We start from the raw sequence: 18,700 nt of genomic DNA, 5'->3' as shown, positions 1-18,700 counted from the left end.
TAACATTATAGTGTGTTAATAATAAGAAGCCTTCACCATTTTTTTGTCAAATCATGTTTAAATTAATAATTGAATTTTTTATAACAAATTTTGTTTTTGAAATACAATGTTCAATTATAGTTATAATTTTCCATCCTCTTCTTTTAACAACCAGCAACAGACAAGTTTTTTCTATCTAATATCACACAACTTTTTAAATTTTATTTAATATCTCTATACAACACACTATTAATTTTTCATTTTTTCTTATTCTTTTTTAAACCAGCAAATACTGAAATAATTGATTAATTTTTGCAGATTTTAAAAATATATACACAAACTTAAAAGCTAGAGAACAAATCTTAATATTTTAATATAATAAAATACTATTGGTTGAATTAATTGTACTTATGTACAAAACAAAAAAAATTAGATTGCTATCCCATTGGTAAAAGCTTTAAGAAATATTGTAATTTAAGAACCATACATATATAACCTCTTTGTCAAATGTCAAACAGCTTAAATATTTTCTTTATAATATAAAAGGTTATCATGTAATTTGATATTCCAATACCTAAATTTAATTGTATGCTATTAAGAGCTTCTACTCCAATCCTTCTAATAAAATATTCTTTCCTTAAAAAAATAAAATATTATATATTTATAGTTTACTTTAAAAATTATTCAAAATATTTAAGTTATTCAATATTATCTTTTAAAATATTATACTAGGCCTAAAAAGTCTTTTAAAAGGTTGTAAAACCAATTGAATATTATTTTTAGAGCTTAGATATAATCATTCGTAACAACTTTAAATGCTAAACGTCTACCGATTATGTTCCCCATTTATATTTTCTTGATTCATAAAAAAGTTTATGGTATATGGATGTGGCCACTTAATATCTTATGAATTTTTTTCTAATTTAATGTCTCCATTCACATCCTACTTATGTGTGGAGATCGAATTTGTCAGACATTTTTTTTGTCAGCTTTATTTTAAACTGGCAACAGGGAAAACACTAGTGGGAATTATGTCCACAAGATGATGTACTAATATAAATATTCATTGTTACAGGATGGACCCTATTAGGAATCTATTACAACATTCAGTACATGGAGTCCCTATGAGGAGACTTTGAATTCCTGTTAGGAGATTCCAACCCTATTAAGAGTTGTAGTACAATGTATGCAAGGTGAGCCTACTACCAAAACATGCAATCTCAATCCGCGGTGGGCCAAAAATTTGTTCACGCTGCCCAAAAACATTAAATAGACTCTGCCAACAGCACCTTTAAATTCCTGAATTTCGATTGATGAAAATACTCATAAATCCCAGAAAATTATCCTTTGACCAATCAGAAATTCAGAATTTGTATTCTATAATTGATTTTTGAAATATCATGCATTAGTTTTTAGCATAAATTAATTGGAAGGAGGTAAAAAAAACATAAAAAGGTAGGGACTGATAAACCTCGAATTTGAGCGACATCCAATCCACAATTAAGATAAATGGACAGACCAGTCCTTAATCAAGTAAGAAGTAATAGAATATGGACGAAATGAGTAAGGGAAAATAAAATTTAAATTATCTTGGAACCGTTTAAGAATACGCACAGAACTAGGAAGGACAGTCGTGGAGGCTATAATATGGATATTTCTATTTGCCATTGCCCCTATTACCGTGGATGCAAGTGAAGGGAGACTCATATTTATGACTGATAGAATGTTTCAGCGGAAGTGGAATCTCACAAATGACATCTATCGAACATGATCCTGTGATAGAGATGGAGGGATGAATTACGATTGCGTAAGGCATATATCAGATAGAATAATTACAATTATACCCAACGAATGTCTATGGCTCTGTCGGCAGCTTGCTCAATGATTTTGACGAGTGTAAAATGTATTGCGTGTCCGAAGAGGCCAACGGGTCAACTAATGATTTAGTTAGAACAACAGCAGAGGGTTTAGAATGGCATAGGAAGATTGAGGGACGTTTGATAGAGAAACATCATCAAAGAGGTGGGTACCATCAATATACCAGCAGTGACAAACAATGTAATTATTACATAGTGCCAGGATTAAAAAAAAATGCATCTGTCATACTCTAAAATCCATTATGAGCTAAGGTTTAATAGGAAAGAGCCTCTTGCAATTATAGTGGTAAGAACATTGTCCAATACAAGTGACATGTTATTTATTGGTTTTCTGGCTCAGCATTGAATAAGACGAGCTGGGGCAAAGTCTACAGTCCGACGTGGCTACTCGTTATGTCAACTACAACCAAGTTTACCAGCTTTCGAAACAGAGTCATGGATAGGCCTAGAAGTTGTCATTTGTTGGAGGCCTTTTTTCAGATACCCCACGTGCCATGTTTGTGCTTCTTTTTCACACGTTACAAACATACAAATGCAAACCTCATGCAAGAAAACAAGTGTGTAGAAAAGTAGTCATGTGTTGAAAATATAAAACACTTGAGCGATGGAAGAGTGGTCTATTTCAGCAATAATCAGTGGAGAGAGGAGAGAGCACACAAAAATAATTTTAGCAATGCCATGATGGTGCTTGCACAGAAGCTTCTGACTAATAAGGGATTGTGGAACGTTACTTCTGTTGTTCCTCTTATTGCTCCTCTTGCTGCCATTTTGGGGAATTCTCATTTTGTTATTTCCATTTCTGAAGGTCCGTAGCCCAAGAAGCGTTAGATAAAAGTTGGAAGAGGGGAAAGGTTCAGTTGCTCGTCAAATTGAGGGGTCGGATAGATACTAGGTTTTCCCATGCTAGGGTTAAAAATAGAAGGCTTGATGGCTTTAATGTCAGTATGGCACATGCATTCATTAGAAGAAGCAAAATTGGAGTCCTTGAAAACTGTGGAGGAGACAGCCATAGCAATGGTTGTTTCTCTGCAAGATCTGATCCAGGGTTTAGTATCAATCTTGTATGCTTGTCTAGAGGTTGTCATAACTTTTGGCCTCTCCCAACTGTAATGACATCACTCAGCTGAGACCAGAGCGAAGAAACACTACTCTCAAATTGATTGCTTTAATCAAATGGCGAGAAACGTCTAGAAATTGCCGAGAAATCTAGTATGTGCTAAGGAAAGCAATTTTGTAAAAGAAATTTTGCAAATAAATTTCGAACTTTCGAGAATCATCCAGCGCAATGTTCTAACTTTTTATGCTTCTAGTGTTCATAAATTTGTGTTTTTCCAGCAAAAATAAATTTCCTCCTTACTTAACCAATCACAAATAAGAGAAATCACATTTTTAAATTACTAAAATAAAAATTTAATCCTTTGTGCTCATTGGCTGGTTGACTGGTCAAATTGGATAAATTTAATTTCAACGGATGCATAAGTATCCTGCCGTAGGCGGCAACTAATTATATGAACTGATGTCAAAAGGCCAGTGAATTGTCAAGGTCTGATGCCAGACTAAAAAATTTAAAAGCAACCCAATAAAAAATTCTAAATAATGGCCCCAAACATCCTATAAATGAAATCCTTTTGCAAGAACAGCTAGAGTCCTAATAGATTGTTATGGTCTGCCAACAGACTAAAAAAGCAACCTAACAAAATTTCAACAAATGAATACACTGTTGATAATTTTAGACAGCACATTTAGCAACAATTAGAGAGCTGTTGCAGTAAACATGAACAATTTTAGCAACAGGCAGCAGCCTGAAGAAAGAATAATCTGAGATGCCTACTGCATGAGTAATTGAAACAAATTATTATAGACCTAAAGATATCTAAATCGAAGACATAAGCTTTAGCACTTGCTTAACACACACACACACATATATGATAAACTGCAGTATAAATTTATTGAAATTAATTTCTGTAATTGTGAGACTGTTTTGGTATTTAATTATGCATTGCAATAAACTTATATTTGGTTGTGAATCTCTCAAAGTACTTGACAGTTTCCGTATTTGCCATATCTGTAGTTTTGATCAAATAGTAATATAATGCAGTTAAAACAAATTGTATCTTATATGCGAGCACCAGACACCTATTAAAAAAACTGAGTACATAACTGTAATATTATTTGATGTCAATTCATTAATAAATATATCAGACACTGCTAAATAACCTGTACAATGTTCATACCCCGTCTTCTCCTGCAAAAGTGAAATTCGCGCCAAAATTTGTCCATGATCAATTAAGCTTCGCCATGTCAGTTGCAAATGGCTGAGCTTTTGTATTGAGTAAAATGTCTATCAACAAATACTTTCTAACTAACTGCTTCCAGGAGCTGTTTGGTTGGAAATGAAGGTACCGACGGTTTTTAGCCACTGCGTTAGCTGTCGATGTTCTTTCACGTAAAGCCAAGCTTGGAGAAATGGAAAGAGTTCCTCATTTATGCCACGCTCTTCCAAATAAATGCGGAATGCTTTCTGGAGTTCCCGATCAAGATCGCTGTGGAGTTTCGGTTTGAGATTTCAGACACAATATTTTCCAGATAAATTAGAAGATGACTTTCAATTAATATTAAAAATTGCGGAGGATTCTCTTCCTCCTTAGAAAGGTTTAGTATTTACCGAAAATCTGGTCCTTGATAGGCTTTAGGAAGAAACATTGTCCGATTTGATAGGTTTTCTCTCTGTGTCAAAGATACAGATTGTATCCCCATTGCATCTGGATAAAGGTCACAGAGGAACTGCAGGGCGGGCCCTTTATCACCTTTTGCAATGACCACAATCAAAAAAATTTGGTTGATGTTCACTTCATTAGAATCATCCTCGTCATCAATCTCTCCAAGATCAGCTAAACGTGACACAGAAACTTTGATCTCCTCTTGGTTATAATTTCTAGATAAGACTGGACCAGACGAGTCCAGAGAACCCTTAATAACAACAAATGGTTTTGGAGGGTTTATCTTCTGCAAAAAAAAATTTAAAAAATAGAAATAAATGTTACCCTCCGTAAAAACATACTCTTTTTAATTTTCTGATGAAAGCAAATATATTACCTAATTTTGCCAAACTGATATATGTATGATGTATCTGAAAATCCAAAATCGACAGCACACGGAGCACATGTGAAAAACAATCTACTTTCTTTCACCTAAAATAAAAATATAATTAATTGCAAAAAACAGCAGATTGGGCCTTTCATGGAAACTATACATCTTCACATATTATCTGTGCTAAACTAGTATCATTTATTGTAACCAGCTACAACCATTCAAGTAATCCAAAGTAAAATCAAAACACAAACAATTAAAATAGCTTCCACAATGCTGAACACCTATTACCCACTCAAGCATCATATATGTACATTGCTCGCATTTCCTTTGTTTTAATCTAAGTTTATGTCTAGGGAATTAAAACCTTTGATTTAGGGAATTAATACCTTTGATTCTGAGATTATTTCATTTGTAGTCTTACTGAGGAGTTATTTGACACCTGTGGAATCAATTTCAGAGCCTCGAGGAAACATGCAGTGCATTTTGGTCTTGTGTACTGTCCAGAATTACTCGTTTTAGAAAGGATTATTCACAGTGGTAAAAGAGGTGATCCAGGATAGCCCTGAACTATGTCAAAGAGTAAAATGGTCAATTTGGGTCCAAAAGGAGGAATCCTAAAACAATGGGTAGTTGCCAACCATTTGCTGAAAAACAATTCCAAACAAAAATTGTTCCCTAGGATCTGCCAACAAAGCTTATCATCCTGGTTTGGTCAAGTTTAATGTCCTCTTGTAGCGTGACGAAATGAGCTGTCCCTTGCAAGACGAGGATAAGCTAGTGACTCCTCACTGTTCAATTTGGTTCCAAAATGAGGAATCCTAAAACAATGGGTAGCTGCCAACTATTTAAAAGAAAAAATCTGAACATAAGTTGTTCCCTAGGGTCTGCCAATGATGATAGAGGGAATGAGATCTCTTGCAAGACTAGGATGAGCTAGTGATTCCTTCCAGTTCAACATCCGAGTAGACTTTTCTTATATTTTGAATGTCATTCCCACATAGTTTAGGATGCATGAATGTGCGTTTGTTTAAATGATGCGGTGGGACAATGCTCAAGCTTCTTGGACTAGAAAATGGGGGTCATATCCCTTCCTTATCCATTTGCAAGAGATGGAGATGGTCTAGTCGTCAGTCACTGTTGCTATAAGAAACGCTGTTGTCTTGTATGAGCATTGAGGTAGTCTCACAATATTGTGTACATTTATTTCTTGTGCTGTCACACTTTTTTTTTTTGACATTGCATGCTACCTGCTTCACTGCGTTGTGTCACAACATCTCTAATGCATAGGTTTAAATTGTAATGTGTCTATGTCACGATTGTATCATAAAAAATGTCAGTCTGTTTGTTTTCTGTTAACGTCTTGGATAAAAGCTTGACACTTAGCACAGTACATGTTTTAACTACAAATAGTGTCTTTTGGGTCAGGGAGACGTTGAAGGTCTCAATTTAGGGGTTGTTGCAGAGCCAAATAAGTTCACTCCCCCAAATCGCAATAGGGATTCATGAACAAATCTAGGGGGGATACCAAGAATGGGGAGGAAAAAGAAGCACAGTTCTTTAAGAATAATTAATGGAACCCAAAAAAAGATAGAGACTACAGAGCCAAACTTACTTGGATGCTAAGGTGAGACAGGGATGCAACTGGTTTACATGACTGGGAGTGAAAAAGCCAAACCTTGGAAAACAAAACAAAAACAAAAACAAGGTGAAAGTATAAACATGGTGGAGGATGACATTGAGGAAACAACATCTGAACCGGAGACATTTTGAAGTTCTAAACTTTTAACAATTGAAAAAGCATGCCAATAGGTCGTTCTATGTATTGATGATGCTAGAAGAGATAATATTTCTGTTGTTTTACAAGTACTCGCATTAACAAAAATATTCGCAGATTCATATTCCAGTTCAATATTTTGGCCATGTTTGTTTATTAATTATTTGTTGTACTTAACATTCTCAAGTTGAAGTGCAGAGAAGTGGTATGGAAGCACTCATCCTACCAACATGAATTCATATGATCAACTAAATGAAGAGGATAAAGAGCAGAAAACGGAAAAACAACTATTTTCTAAGAGTGTCAAGGTAGGCATACAACCAATGGCAAAGAGTGTAAGGGAGATATCAAGCAATTCAGGAACTGCTTATAGTCTGGAGTTATGTTTCTTGTGGACTAAATTGAATCATATGTTTTAAATCCCCTGCAAAATTCCAGACATGGTGCATCTCCTCCACCACGTCCAAACTTCAAAGATGATCCCATTAGAAAATTCTGAAGGTCGTATACGGCCAATGACACGAGCTACATAGAAGTATGTTTTTTAATGTCCATAGGTCAACAAGAAATGATGTTGGTTAACAAGACTACACTAGGACAGGTTCACAACATCACGTGCAAAATATTGAAGTTCCAAATTTTGATGGTAAACTGACATTGTTTCCAAAAGTAAGAATGCATAAGAATGCATAAATAGAGTGTATTTTAAAATGCTCATGTCTGTTATGGAAAATAATTCATTTGTTTAGCATCATCTTGAAAGAGATGCCTAAGAGGCATTGCTATGACTTGCATGTGCAATGTGGTGAACATGATGAATTATTCACTTGGTAGGACTTTATAGATTAGATTATTTATGTTTTCCATGAAATGGCTGCTGATGACAAGATTTAAGGAGCTTTGTCTTAATTACCAGTCTGGATGTAGGTATGAGAACCCAATTCATGGATGTGTGGAATTTTTTATTTTTTGGGTGGGAGAGAGGAGGATTGGTTGTGTTTAGGTACATATGTGTGAATTATCTATCTATCTATCTATATATATGCGCAAAAAAAAAATTAAAAATATATATAGATTATAACTAAATCATTTAATAGCATGTTACTTCATCATTGACCAAAAAACACACTTTCTAATGATTTTTTAAGTCACTTTTTGTGACTGGCCTATGGATGTGACAGGATGTGTCTAGGATGCACAAACTGGCTTGTGGATCCACTCCAGATGCATTTGGTGTGCATCCTGGCCATCCACAGGCCTGGATGCACCTGAATTGCATCCAGATTGTGCATCCAAACCGGTATGCATCCAGATTTGGTTTGCGGGCCCAGGGTGCACATACGGCAACAGATTGCTTCGTAATCTGCAGCAAGGATATCAGGACTCTTACAATGAATATAGTAGAAAGTTTCAAAGATCATGCCACATTTGTTTGAGGTATGTCTAACACAGAACAAACTTCCTTATTTGTTGATGGGCTTCAAGAACTGAAAAACCATCTAGAAACACTTAGACCCAAGGACCTTGATAACGATGTCTCACAAGAAGGTCCAAAAGAAAAACGCTTAAGGGAACATAATCATCTTAAGGTCAAATGAGGCTAGAAGTTCAATAGATAACAGCATTGAACAAAATAATTCGCCTCAAGAAGACCTTTGTAATCAAGGAAGTTGTTCTTCATGTAAGGAAGCATGATCCCATTAATATAAGCGTCCCACTAAAGGTTGAATTGAGCTAATTGAGGTGGCTAGTTTCTCCACTGCAACCCACCACATCATTAGCAGCCATGAGTGGTGTATGCATTCCCTCTAAATTGCAAATGGAGGGTGTTGGTGTTTAACACTAATAAACAACAAAATGCTCAATACCAAAGTGATAATACTCACATAATCTAAAGGCTAGCTACTTCCTATTAACAATTATGTGTGTACATCATTTGGATCCAACTTCAACAAAACCAAGCATGGTTTTCTACTCTTTAGGCTCTGCAAGACCAAGGTGGGTATACCTAGGGGATGATTCAAATGCATACTGTTGTATGAGAATTCTATTAGTTTCATTTTGATTCTCATCTTCTATCTCAGACACATACACAGTTTATCCATTTCTTGACATTTTCAGATTCATATACATCCCTCATAAGCAGATTTGGTCACAATTCTCCTTGGGTTTACAAATATCTCTAGAAATAGTAGCTACCTACGACTCAAAAATTAGATATAAACGAGTGCTGACCAGAATTCACAACCTTGAACAAAATGAAATAAAATTGACTTTGAATTTATGATTGATTGGTATGTAGTGATAGAATTTACTCTCACTCTCCTCCAATTTATGTGACCAGTGCCTTATCCATTGGGCAGAAAGTTAATTATTGACAGGAGATCTAATTCAAATAACTTGTAAATGAATCTATCAATTGTAATCACCCATTTCCATTCTTATGAAATATACATTTCATAAACTCATAAACTCTACTGATTTACTGAAGCATTTACATAATTCCTTAAATTAAAAGCAACAATAAAACAATATACAACCCATCTAGACTGCATTCAATCAATTAAACCTTATTCAAATGACTTCAAAGTAAACAAACTCATAAAATGGAGACAGAAATTGGTGACACGGATATAATGTAAGTACCCTTGTGTATTATCCTTTTAGATGATTGATACAATGACCAATAAAAACTCAATGAAAAGCCCAGAATATCTTGTTGATTCTGTCATTTCTATATATTGTCAGAGAGTACACGATTGAAAATAAACTCAAAACAACTATATACAACTGGACTGACTGTACTTTTCTTGAGAGAAGCAAAAATTATACAAGCCTTCGGACCCATCACAATGCCTTGAAACCTCATTTATATAAGCGTGAGTTGCAACAAGCAAAGGGCAAAATGTGATAGACAGGTGTCCTCTTACAACAAGGAATACAACAAACTATTAAAATAACAACAGAAACAGTTGCATATGACAGCTGGAGCATCAAATCTTCAATTTTTGCCCTCATCTTCAACTGCCCCCTGTTGGTAGAGCCTTTATTTCTGTGATTGCCTCCCATACAATGACTTCTCTTTTTGTTGGCCACTCGCATGCTTTGATGGTTGTTAATTCACCAACAAACTTTTGCCACCTCGCATCTATGACTGCCTTCCCCTCTGTTATGAATCTATTCATTTTAATTTCAATCTTGAACAGAGTATCAATGAGTTCATTGAAAGAAAACTCATCAGTGTCACCTTCAAAAATGGATACCAACTGTAGCAAGTTTGTAATATGGTCAAAAGAACTAGACCATTCATTCCAATCTTTTATTTAGCTATCAGAATTAAGGATTGAAAGGATTAAGGAATAAAAACCATTAATCAACACTTTCGTCTATTGTCAATTTTCCTGTAAAGAATTGTAGCAAATCCTTTACTTTATCCATACACTCTTTAACAGAAATGACCTTACCAGGAAGGTCTAGCTTCTTAGCTAACAGAGGTATCAATCTGTCGAAAAATTGCATGTAAGCTCCCCATTGTTGGAAAATGGGGTCAAGCCAACCTACTGCTTCTTTGCATATTTGCTCAGTAGCTTGCAAGTTGGTGAATGTATTAAATGCATCTTGAGAGATTCTCTTCAAGATGCCTACCCTGTGATTCAGCATACTCATCATTACACCCCTTTTTGGTGCACTATCAAATTGAGGAACCTCACCTTCCACATTTACCACTGGTATTGGCACTGGCACCATTACTCCTATGGGTATATCCTCCATTTGGACTTCTACTTGAACAGTGTGTGTAACCTCTTCCACACTCCCTTGTGCACGTTCTGCCTCTGCTGCAATTTTGAGGTGGTCCTTCAAAGATGTAACTTCCTCTTCTAGGCTCTGGACTTTTCCCTCCAACTCTTCTATTCTCTATTTTTGCACGTAGCTTGTTTTAAGCTCTTCTTCATACAACTTCCTAACATCTAGGCATTCATTATATGCAGCAGCAAGCCTATCCTCAATCTGTTCCATCTTTGCCTCATTTATGAATGCAAAGTGTTTAACCATGTTGGAGATCTCCTTGCCTATGGTGTTATCCAGTGTCCAAACAATCATGTTACCCTCAACAGTCTCCTCTACATTCATCATTTTAGGTTTGTTAGTGTCAGGGGAAACACTCCATACAGCTAGGGTCTTAGTATCTATACTAAAACCTGACCCTCTCTTCAAACCTTCACTGCTGCAAGCCTCATAACTGATTGCCTTGTCTTGCCTCCTGATCTGGTCAAGTACAAAGGCCCTTTCGATGTCCCATCCTAGCACTAAAATCATGCCACTTCTATGTACCAACTCCCTGGCTTCTGCAGGGGTCATTGTTTCACTGTCTAGATCATATGCCAGCAGTTTATCCACCAGTTCTTTATTCTTTCCAGGATCTTCTCCTGGCATAAGGCTCAATGTGAGCTCATTTTGCTTAATTTTATATTAAAAACTTTTCAACTCAGACGATTTACTGAAATCATCTTCCATGAATTTCTCAAACTGGATGAGTCTATCATCCAATCTAGAGGCTGCAATTTGTAAATCAGTTGAAGCTCTGCTTGCCTTTGTTGCCCTTTCATGCAAGTAGTTATGCCTAATATCAGCAAAATATTGATCATTGCCTAGTATGACTTGTAGGGCTCTGCTCACCACCCTCTCTGCGATATGCATGGTTTTTTTGTCTCTGGTTGCCTTTAGCCACCCATGTAGAAGATGATGGCTGTTCCTGCTCCTCAACATCAATTTCTAATTGGACATCAGGCTCAGAGGATTCTCTATTCACTGTTGCCTTTTCTCCTAGTGGCTCACTTGGCATTTGGGCCATGATATGATCAAAATTCTCAACCATTTTCCTCAAATTCCCAGGATATGGGATCTCTATGTAAAAACCCTTGAAGTTTGGATTGGTCCTTCTCAAGGCATCTTCCAACTTTCTGATCTCAGCATACTTTCCCAGTAACTCATCAGACTCCCCTGTTGCTACTATATTAGCAATTAAATCTTCTACAGGGATGGGTTTGCTGGGAGACAGAATATAACCCCTAATGGCTTTGACCTCATTAGTTACATAATTGTCTAGGTCATACATTCTGTAGGGTCCAGTGGCAAACTTATACTGGCTTAAATATTCACTAAGCTCCTCATAAGCATTCTTCCCAATTATAAAATCTCCTACTTTAAATCATCTACAGAAAAAGGTAGGTTTATGTAGGGAAGGAGGAATCATCTCTTTGTTCATCAATAAGAATTGCCAAAAGAATTCAATAATAGCTAACCTAGGAGGCAGATATTTGGGTAATATATGAGGTGGTTGTGGGCATGCATAAACTCTCATTAAGGTACACTCAAAAAAAAAAATATCACCCCAATTATGGTCCAGTTTCATTTTTTCATCCAAAAAAGAAGATCTGAGTAATGTTTTCAAGACATTAGGGGCCCTAAAAAGGTATGATCTACCATTTTCATGATTGCAGCACTAAACAAATTGAAAAATACAATTGTATTTGAATAATGAAAATTTCTATCCCAAATACGAATCCATAATTGCACAGGCAACTCACCAAATTCATCAGACGTTTGATCAATGAAATCCTGACTGATATAACCAATGTTCTTGTACAGGATCAGGTGTATTAGCAATGAGTAATGATGAAACTTTAAGTCCTTCATCTCACCTTTTTTGGCATTCACAATCTGATGGTGCATACTCTCAATAATGAATCCCACATAATCATATTCCCTATTGTTAAAAGGGTCTTGTATGTCACATGCCATTAAAAACAATGAGCCATAGACACAATCTTCTGCCCCATCACTTCCTAGAATCTTATGCAATCCATACACTGTATTCTTGAAGTAGTTTTTGAATCTACTTAGTAGCAAGTGATCCTCTCCTTTCTTTGGTATCTACCCTACCTTTTTGACATTGTAGAGGATGTGGGGTAGCATCACATTATTCAGATAATGAGTCTTATTTCTCCCAAATTTTCCTTGTAAGTCATCAATATCTATGGGCACATCCATCTGCCCCTCCAAACCAAAAGCTTCTATGAAAGAAGTCCTATCAAGTGTGCATAAAATACTCCCATTATGTCTATGGAATGACCTCGTGACTAGATTATAAGAGTTTATCAAAGCCTTCAACAAATCCACATCAACAAATACTTCAAGGAATATCAATTTTGCCATATTCTTGTTCCATGGGTTACAAACTGGCACATTTTCAATTATGTTCTGACAGAAATACATGAACAGATTAAACCCATTGATCTTGGGGCATTTTGCATCTTTGCATAAGAAGTAAGGATCTTTAAAAACATGGTCATTAGCTGAAACTGCATTAGATGACCCTTGGAGTATTTTCAACCATTCCTTTGCATGTTTGTTTGGCTTTCTGACCCAGGTTTTCTTTTCAGTTTTTACTGTCCCCTTTTGCTATTACTTCAACAACATCATCACCTTCCTCTTCCACTTCTACTTCATCAGTAGGGACCTCCTCAACATCTATGTCACCCATTATCTTCTGCAAACTTATTGTAATCACCTAAAAATGGTCATCTAGACTATTAGCCCCCTTCTCAGCATTTTGGCTAATTTAATTTAATCACTTACCTAGGCCAAATTGCTAATAATCAATTTATTTGATTATAACCTATAGTTTGACTATGCTATCCTAAGTTCATTATTTGATTAAAAGAACATGTCCCCTTTTAATTTAATAAAAGACCCCATTCTTCTAACCCACTTAAAATGCACACATAAAGTCCTTTTTCTATTTTGCAATTAAAAGAAAAGGCTTGTGAGACTTTTGTCTTATGTGACAAGTCAACTTATATTCTATTGGTTGACTTGTGTGTGCACATGGATCACTCCTCGTTTCGAATTCCACTGTTGATCATCCATCATCTTCATCTTGATCTCTACCGTCCATACGACTTTAAAAGGGAGAGAGCTTTCCCCCTTAATCAAACCCTCATTTGAATATTGTTATGATGCAGGTTTTCTAACAGGTTTCTTTGGAGCTTTGTGGAGAACTTCTATTTCTTGTCTACATTCTCTCATACCATAGCATTTTAGCTTAGATTCATGTTGCATGTTAGTTTAACTTCTATTTTGCAATATCTATCTCACATAGCTTAATATTTGGATTGTAACACTCTCATCCATGCTTAGAATAGTTGCACTTTTCATATTCATGCTAGCTTAATCTTTAGTTGCATTGCATCCTTGAGGAACTCCTTGGGACATTTGCATTCTTGCATCTTGTCTTTGGAACCTCCCATTGCATGGTTTACTAGCAAGAAGAGTATCTCTAAGGCTCATCTGAGAGCCTTCTTATTTTTGAATACTAGCTTCTTGCACTCCGTGGATAGGGAGCTCTAAGCCGGCCTCTAAGCATTCCAACTCATGGAATCGTTTGGATAGAAGGGTTTAGAGTGGGACACTTTCGAGTGTACCTTTTTGGCACCCACCGTGGGGCTTGAATCAAGTTTTTAGCTCCATTTTCTTTCATTTCTTATCTCTGATTTTTTATAGCAGCATATTGGATCTAATCAAATGCTTTTGTAGAATTATCACTTTGGTTTTAAGGCCAACCCATAAGTAGATTGGTTTGAAGGCCAAAAATCTAGTTGGTTTAAAAATTTGATCATATCTTTTAAACCGCTTGGAGTTTGGTTCTGAAAATTTTTTTGCAAGTTGGGTATGCATTCAAAATGTCTTAGTCCGATTTTCAGAGCATTTTGACATGATTTGCAGGAGTTATGATTTTTTCTTTTTTTTTCATAAAAAGTCATTTCTGATCGCAAATTAGCATATTTTTTAGAAAAACTTACATTTTCAGAAAGATTTTTGAATTCTAAGAGGGGTAATCTCTTTGTGTTTTGACTTTTGAGGTCGTATTAGGGATCAAAAATCCGATTTGATAAATCTGGCCTGTTTTGACAAAATTGATCTCTAGGGCGCAAATGAAGAGATTTTTTTGAATTTCTTGCATTTTTGGAAAGCTCTCTAATTTTTAGCAAGGGTCTCTTCTTTTCATTTCTATTTTTGGATCCAAAATCATAGCAAAAAAAGTCTAATCTTGTTGACTAGGTCAAAATCAAAGAGTAAAAATGAGAGCATTTGTGATTAACTTGCACTTTCTTTGCATGCACTTGGTTGGAAGATAAATTGGCTTTTTGGGGCAACTAACCACTTTTTATTGCAGTATTTTATGATTATTTCACACTAACTTGTGGGCTAACGAGTTGTGATCGCAGGTTGCCGTCTTTGTGAAAAAAAAAAAAAATTGAAACATTGCATAAAAAGAACGCATGTCAAAGCTTCAAATGCACAAGGGCTATTAACGATTGTTTGCAGGGTTGCCCAATGCATAAAAACCCAATTTTTCTTGTTCTTTACTTTTTACATGTGCGGAATATACTAGTTATTTTTTTTTTAGGCACATTAAAACTTACAATTGGGATCTTTTGGTGATAGGAGAGTATGCTCTTCACCCTTGTGGTGAATCAGAAATCTTGACTTACTATTTGGTTTCAAGAGTAAGAGGCAACTGAATCTTCTTGGTGTGTTTGGGGGAAGCAATCAAGGTAGGAGAGTATGCTCTTCACCCTTAAGGTGAATCAGAAATCTTGACCCTTGAGAGTGAATCCATTTTGTGGTAGTTAGGGTCCTTTAGAGGGCCTGCTCTCGGACAACCTGGGAGGAACGACCCAAGTGGGGACAAGCAGATTACCCAGCTCTTCCAACCCACTATAAACTTAAAGCTATCAAAGACACAAAATCTTGGTAGACGTAGTGTTTGTCTTTGCCTAGTGTGATCGCTTATGGGATTTCGACCATAGGGAGATCACTAGGCAAGAATGCTTAAGGTACTCTTGTGGTCACGAGATCGGTTACTCATCGCAAGGTGAGGTGTCCCATAATTGGGAGCAAGAGGAACACTATGAACGGAAGCCCTATCTAAACACCCTAAGTTAGTAACTACCCTTTTTAGCCGCTCAACTTCTTAGTGCAAGGATTGATCCTAGTGGACTACCCAGATCACCCCAAGATTTACACTCACCATATGTGTTCCTTGGTTATGCTTATGGCATTTCCATGACAAAGCCAATATCTCTTGTGGGCAACCACTTGGTGTGAGGCAAAGGAGCATCAAGTGTGGGCCAAGTTGTTGAGTAATGAACCATGACATTTAGGTAGATATTGCTTGATGTGTTCTTGAATGTGCTAGACTTGTGAAAATCTTTTGAACATACACATGATGATAATTCTAGGGATTTCTTTTAAGACCTCACATATGCTTGTATCATGCAAGGTTGCTTTGTCCCTTACTTGATTGTTTGAAGACTACTCCATGTGTCACTATCTTGCTTGGAAAGAAATTGCTTTTGAACATCAAATTTGCTATCCTATCAATTATTGCCAAAATTTGTCAACCAAGTCAAAATGTCAAGTGCAAACATTTTCTTGTGTTGCTTGCTAAGGGGAGTCTTATCATTTGACTTTGATTTGCTATGTCTCTAGTTTTTGAACATGCTTAAAGTGGCTCTTTGGTCTTAGCGCTCTTGGTCTTTCTATCTTCATGGTCTATGTCCACTTGCTAGTTATCTTTTTGTTGAAATGGTTGTCTTGATTTCTTGACTACACTCTTGGGTTGGAGAGTTGTTCACTTGTCACCCCGCTTGCTCTATCTATTTGGCTATTTGGGCATCTTGCCTAGCTATTGACTTGAGTCATTCATGTCATAAGTTTCTTGGACATATTGTTTGACAAGTTGCTTTAATCTCTCTCTACTATCTTGGCAAGTGAACACTCTACCTCCTATAGTTTCAACATCAAGTTATCTTGTAGGCTCTTTTATGCTTGGCTTTGCATCTAAAACTATGGGATCTAAACCTTGTGCTACCAAACTTCAACCGAATCTAGATGATCATGATATCCTCCATGTCACTAAAGAGTTTCAAGATCTATATGCACAATACAAAGAACTAGAAGAGACAAATGATCTTTCTTACCTTCATCTCTCTAAGCGCATGATGGAAATGAAGTCTAAACTTGAGAAAAGGTTAGAGGAGAAGATTGCATCATTACATGAATCTTCGTTAAGGTCTTTACATGCATGTGAGTCACCTTCTTTGAGGTCATCCTCTTCTTCTAGGTCTACATGCTCTACTTCAAGACATCAAATGTCTTCATCTTCTAGATCTAAAAACCTCTTTAGAGAACAAGCAAGTGATACCTTCTTTGAGCCTGTGCCAAAATTTCATGATGGACCTATCTTTGACGAAGATAATGATGAAGACATGAATGCATTCTATTCACTTGAGAAACAACAAGAAGACCCTAGACATACTTCTAATAGAACTTTTGCTCCCTTGGAAGATTCTTATGATGACACTTTGCAAAAACTTCTTAGCAATAAGATCATCATGTTACCAAAGTCTAGCTCATATGGAAACCCATTCTTGGATATCTATTGTACTTATCATCAACATAATGAGCATAGTACTTAAGATTGCATTGAGCTAAAACATATAATCCAAGATCTTATTGATAATGGAATTATTGATACCTCTAATGATTCATGTGATGAGGATACTTTTCTTGAGCAAGGTTACATTAATGAACCTATGTCTAGAAGCAGCTCTATTACATCTTCCACTTCTTCCAACACTTGTGCATCTCCCAACACTTCAAATCTTTCCAACATGCCTCCATCAAACAAAAAACCTAGTGCTTTCCATATGCAATATGCGTACCCTCAAGGGCTACCTCTAAAAGAAACTCAAGCTAACCTTCACTTGGCTGCAAACCTTTCACATGCTACTAATCCTAAATATCCTCAACCTTCATGCACTACTATGCCTAATCCAAGCACTACTCCATTCACTCTTCATTCTCCCTTGTCCTTAGAAGTGGCTCCATGTCAAGAGGACTCTAAAAAAGAAAAAGCTATAAATGTCAAGAAAGATCAAGATCAAGCACCCTTTCATCTCTTTCAAGATTTTTCCCCTCCATATCCTATATCTTGTCCACCTCCTAAGTATGATGAAGATACCACTTCCATTATCTCCCTTGAGCTTACTGAGAATTATGAGAAAAGTTCTCTTCATATGCTATCCAAATCTACTTGTCAAGATCAAAGCATCCCCTCATGTTCTACTTCTCCACATCCACTTCAAAATTGTGCTCAAGCTTCAAGTACTTCTATTAAAAATGTTGTTCCTATCAAAGGTACTCATGAGTCTATTGATGGCTTTGACCATGTTGCTCACTCTAAAGATGTTGATATCCCTTCCCACTATCCCTTTGCATCTTCTAAATCTATCCTTGGTCCTTATCCATCTAAGCTAAAGCATTCAAACCTTCCATCCATATTGGGGCCTTATGTTCCTCCATCTCCTCCATTCACTCCTAGCTCATTCCCTAGCTCTCCTATAATACCTCAAGATCAACAAAGACACTCATCCTTGATGACTTTTCACCCATCTATACATCTAAACCAGTCATATCATCCTTATTCATCCACAAATCCCAAGTCCTTTGGAAGTGAGAATAAACATAAGAATCCATTGAAAAATGAAGATCACTATGTCCCATCTAATCGACATGTGAATGCTAAGAAGGAGAAAGCACAAAAGAGACTGCAAAGGTCCACTATTAAGAAAGCTAAATCAAAGAAAATATGGGTTCCTAAACCCATTATTGAAGAAATGTGTTTTGAAGAATCCAAAGAAAAATCTAAAGCTATATGGATTCCCAAGTCTCTTTTAAAAGACTTGAATATTGAAAATACTTCAAAGTTGACATTCAAGCTTCCAAAGGCTTCCATTCCATCTTCTTCCAAAAATCTTCCTAAAAATATTCCAAAGCGTTCCACTGCACTTTTTTCCAAATCGTTTCTACCACCTCATACATCTAAATCTCAAGCTATTTCATCCATGAT

At 36.2% G+C, this 18,700-nt stretch overlaps 1 protein-coding gene across 1 annotated transcript in view; it reads right to left on the bottom strand.

Moving 5' to 3' along the window:
* Positions 1 to 3,835: 3,835 nt before the first annotated feature.
* Positions 3,836 to 18,700, bottom strand: part of LOC149527843 (Mitochondrial glycoprotein family protein) — a 127,771-nt gene continuing 112,906 nt past the window's right edge. Inside the window, exons 2-3 of the mRNA XM_089812093.1 lie at positions 4,522 to 4,862; positions 3,836 to 4,399 (exon numbers count right to left, since the gene is read on the bottom strand). Coding sequence (XP_089668219.1) covers positions 4,219 to 4,399; positions 4,522 to 4,862 — 522 coding nt within the window. The 3' untranslated portion in view covers positions 3,836 to 4,218. The remainder of the gene's footprint in view (positions 4,400 to 4,521; positions 4,863 to 18,700) is intronic.

The sequence above is a fragment of the Cupressus sempervirens genome, unplaced genomic scaffold (genome assembly GCF_028749045.1).
Source record: "Cupressus sempervirens isolate cs-2001-9-10 unplaced genomic scaffold, ASM2874904v1 CseChr00s100002_03, whole genome shotgun sequence".
Classification (NCBI taxonomy): domain Eukaryota; kingdom Viridiplantae; phylum Streptophyta; class Pinopsida; order Cupressales; family Cupressaceae; genus Cupressus; species Cupressus sempervirens.
This window is presented reverse-complemented; position numbering and strand designations above follow the sequence as displayed.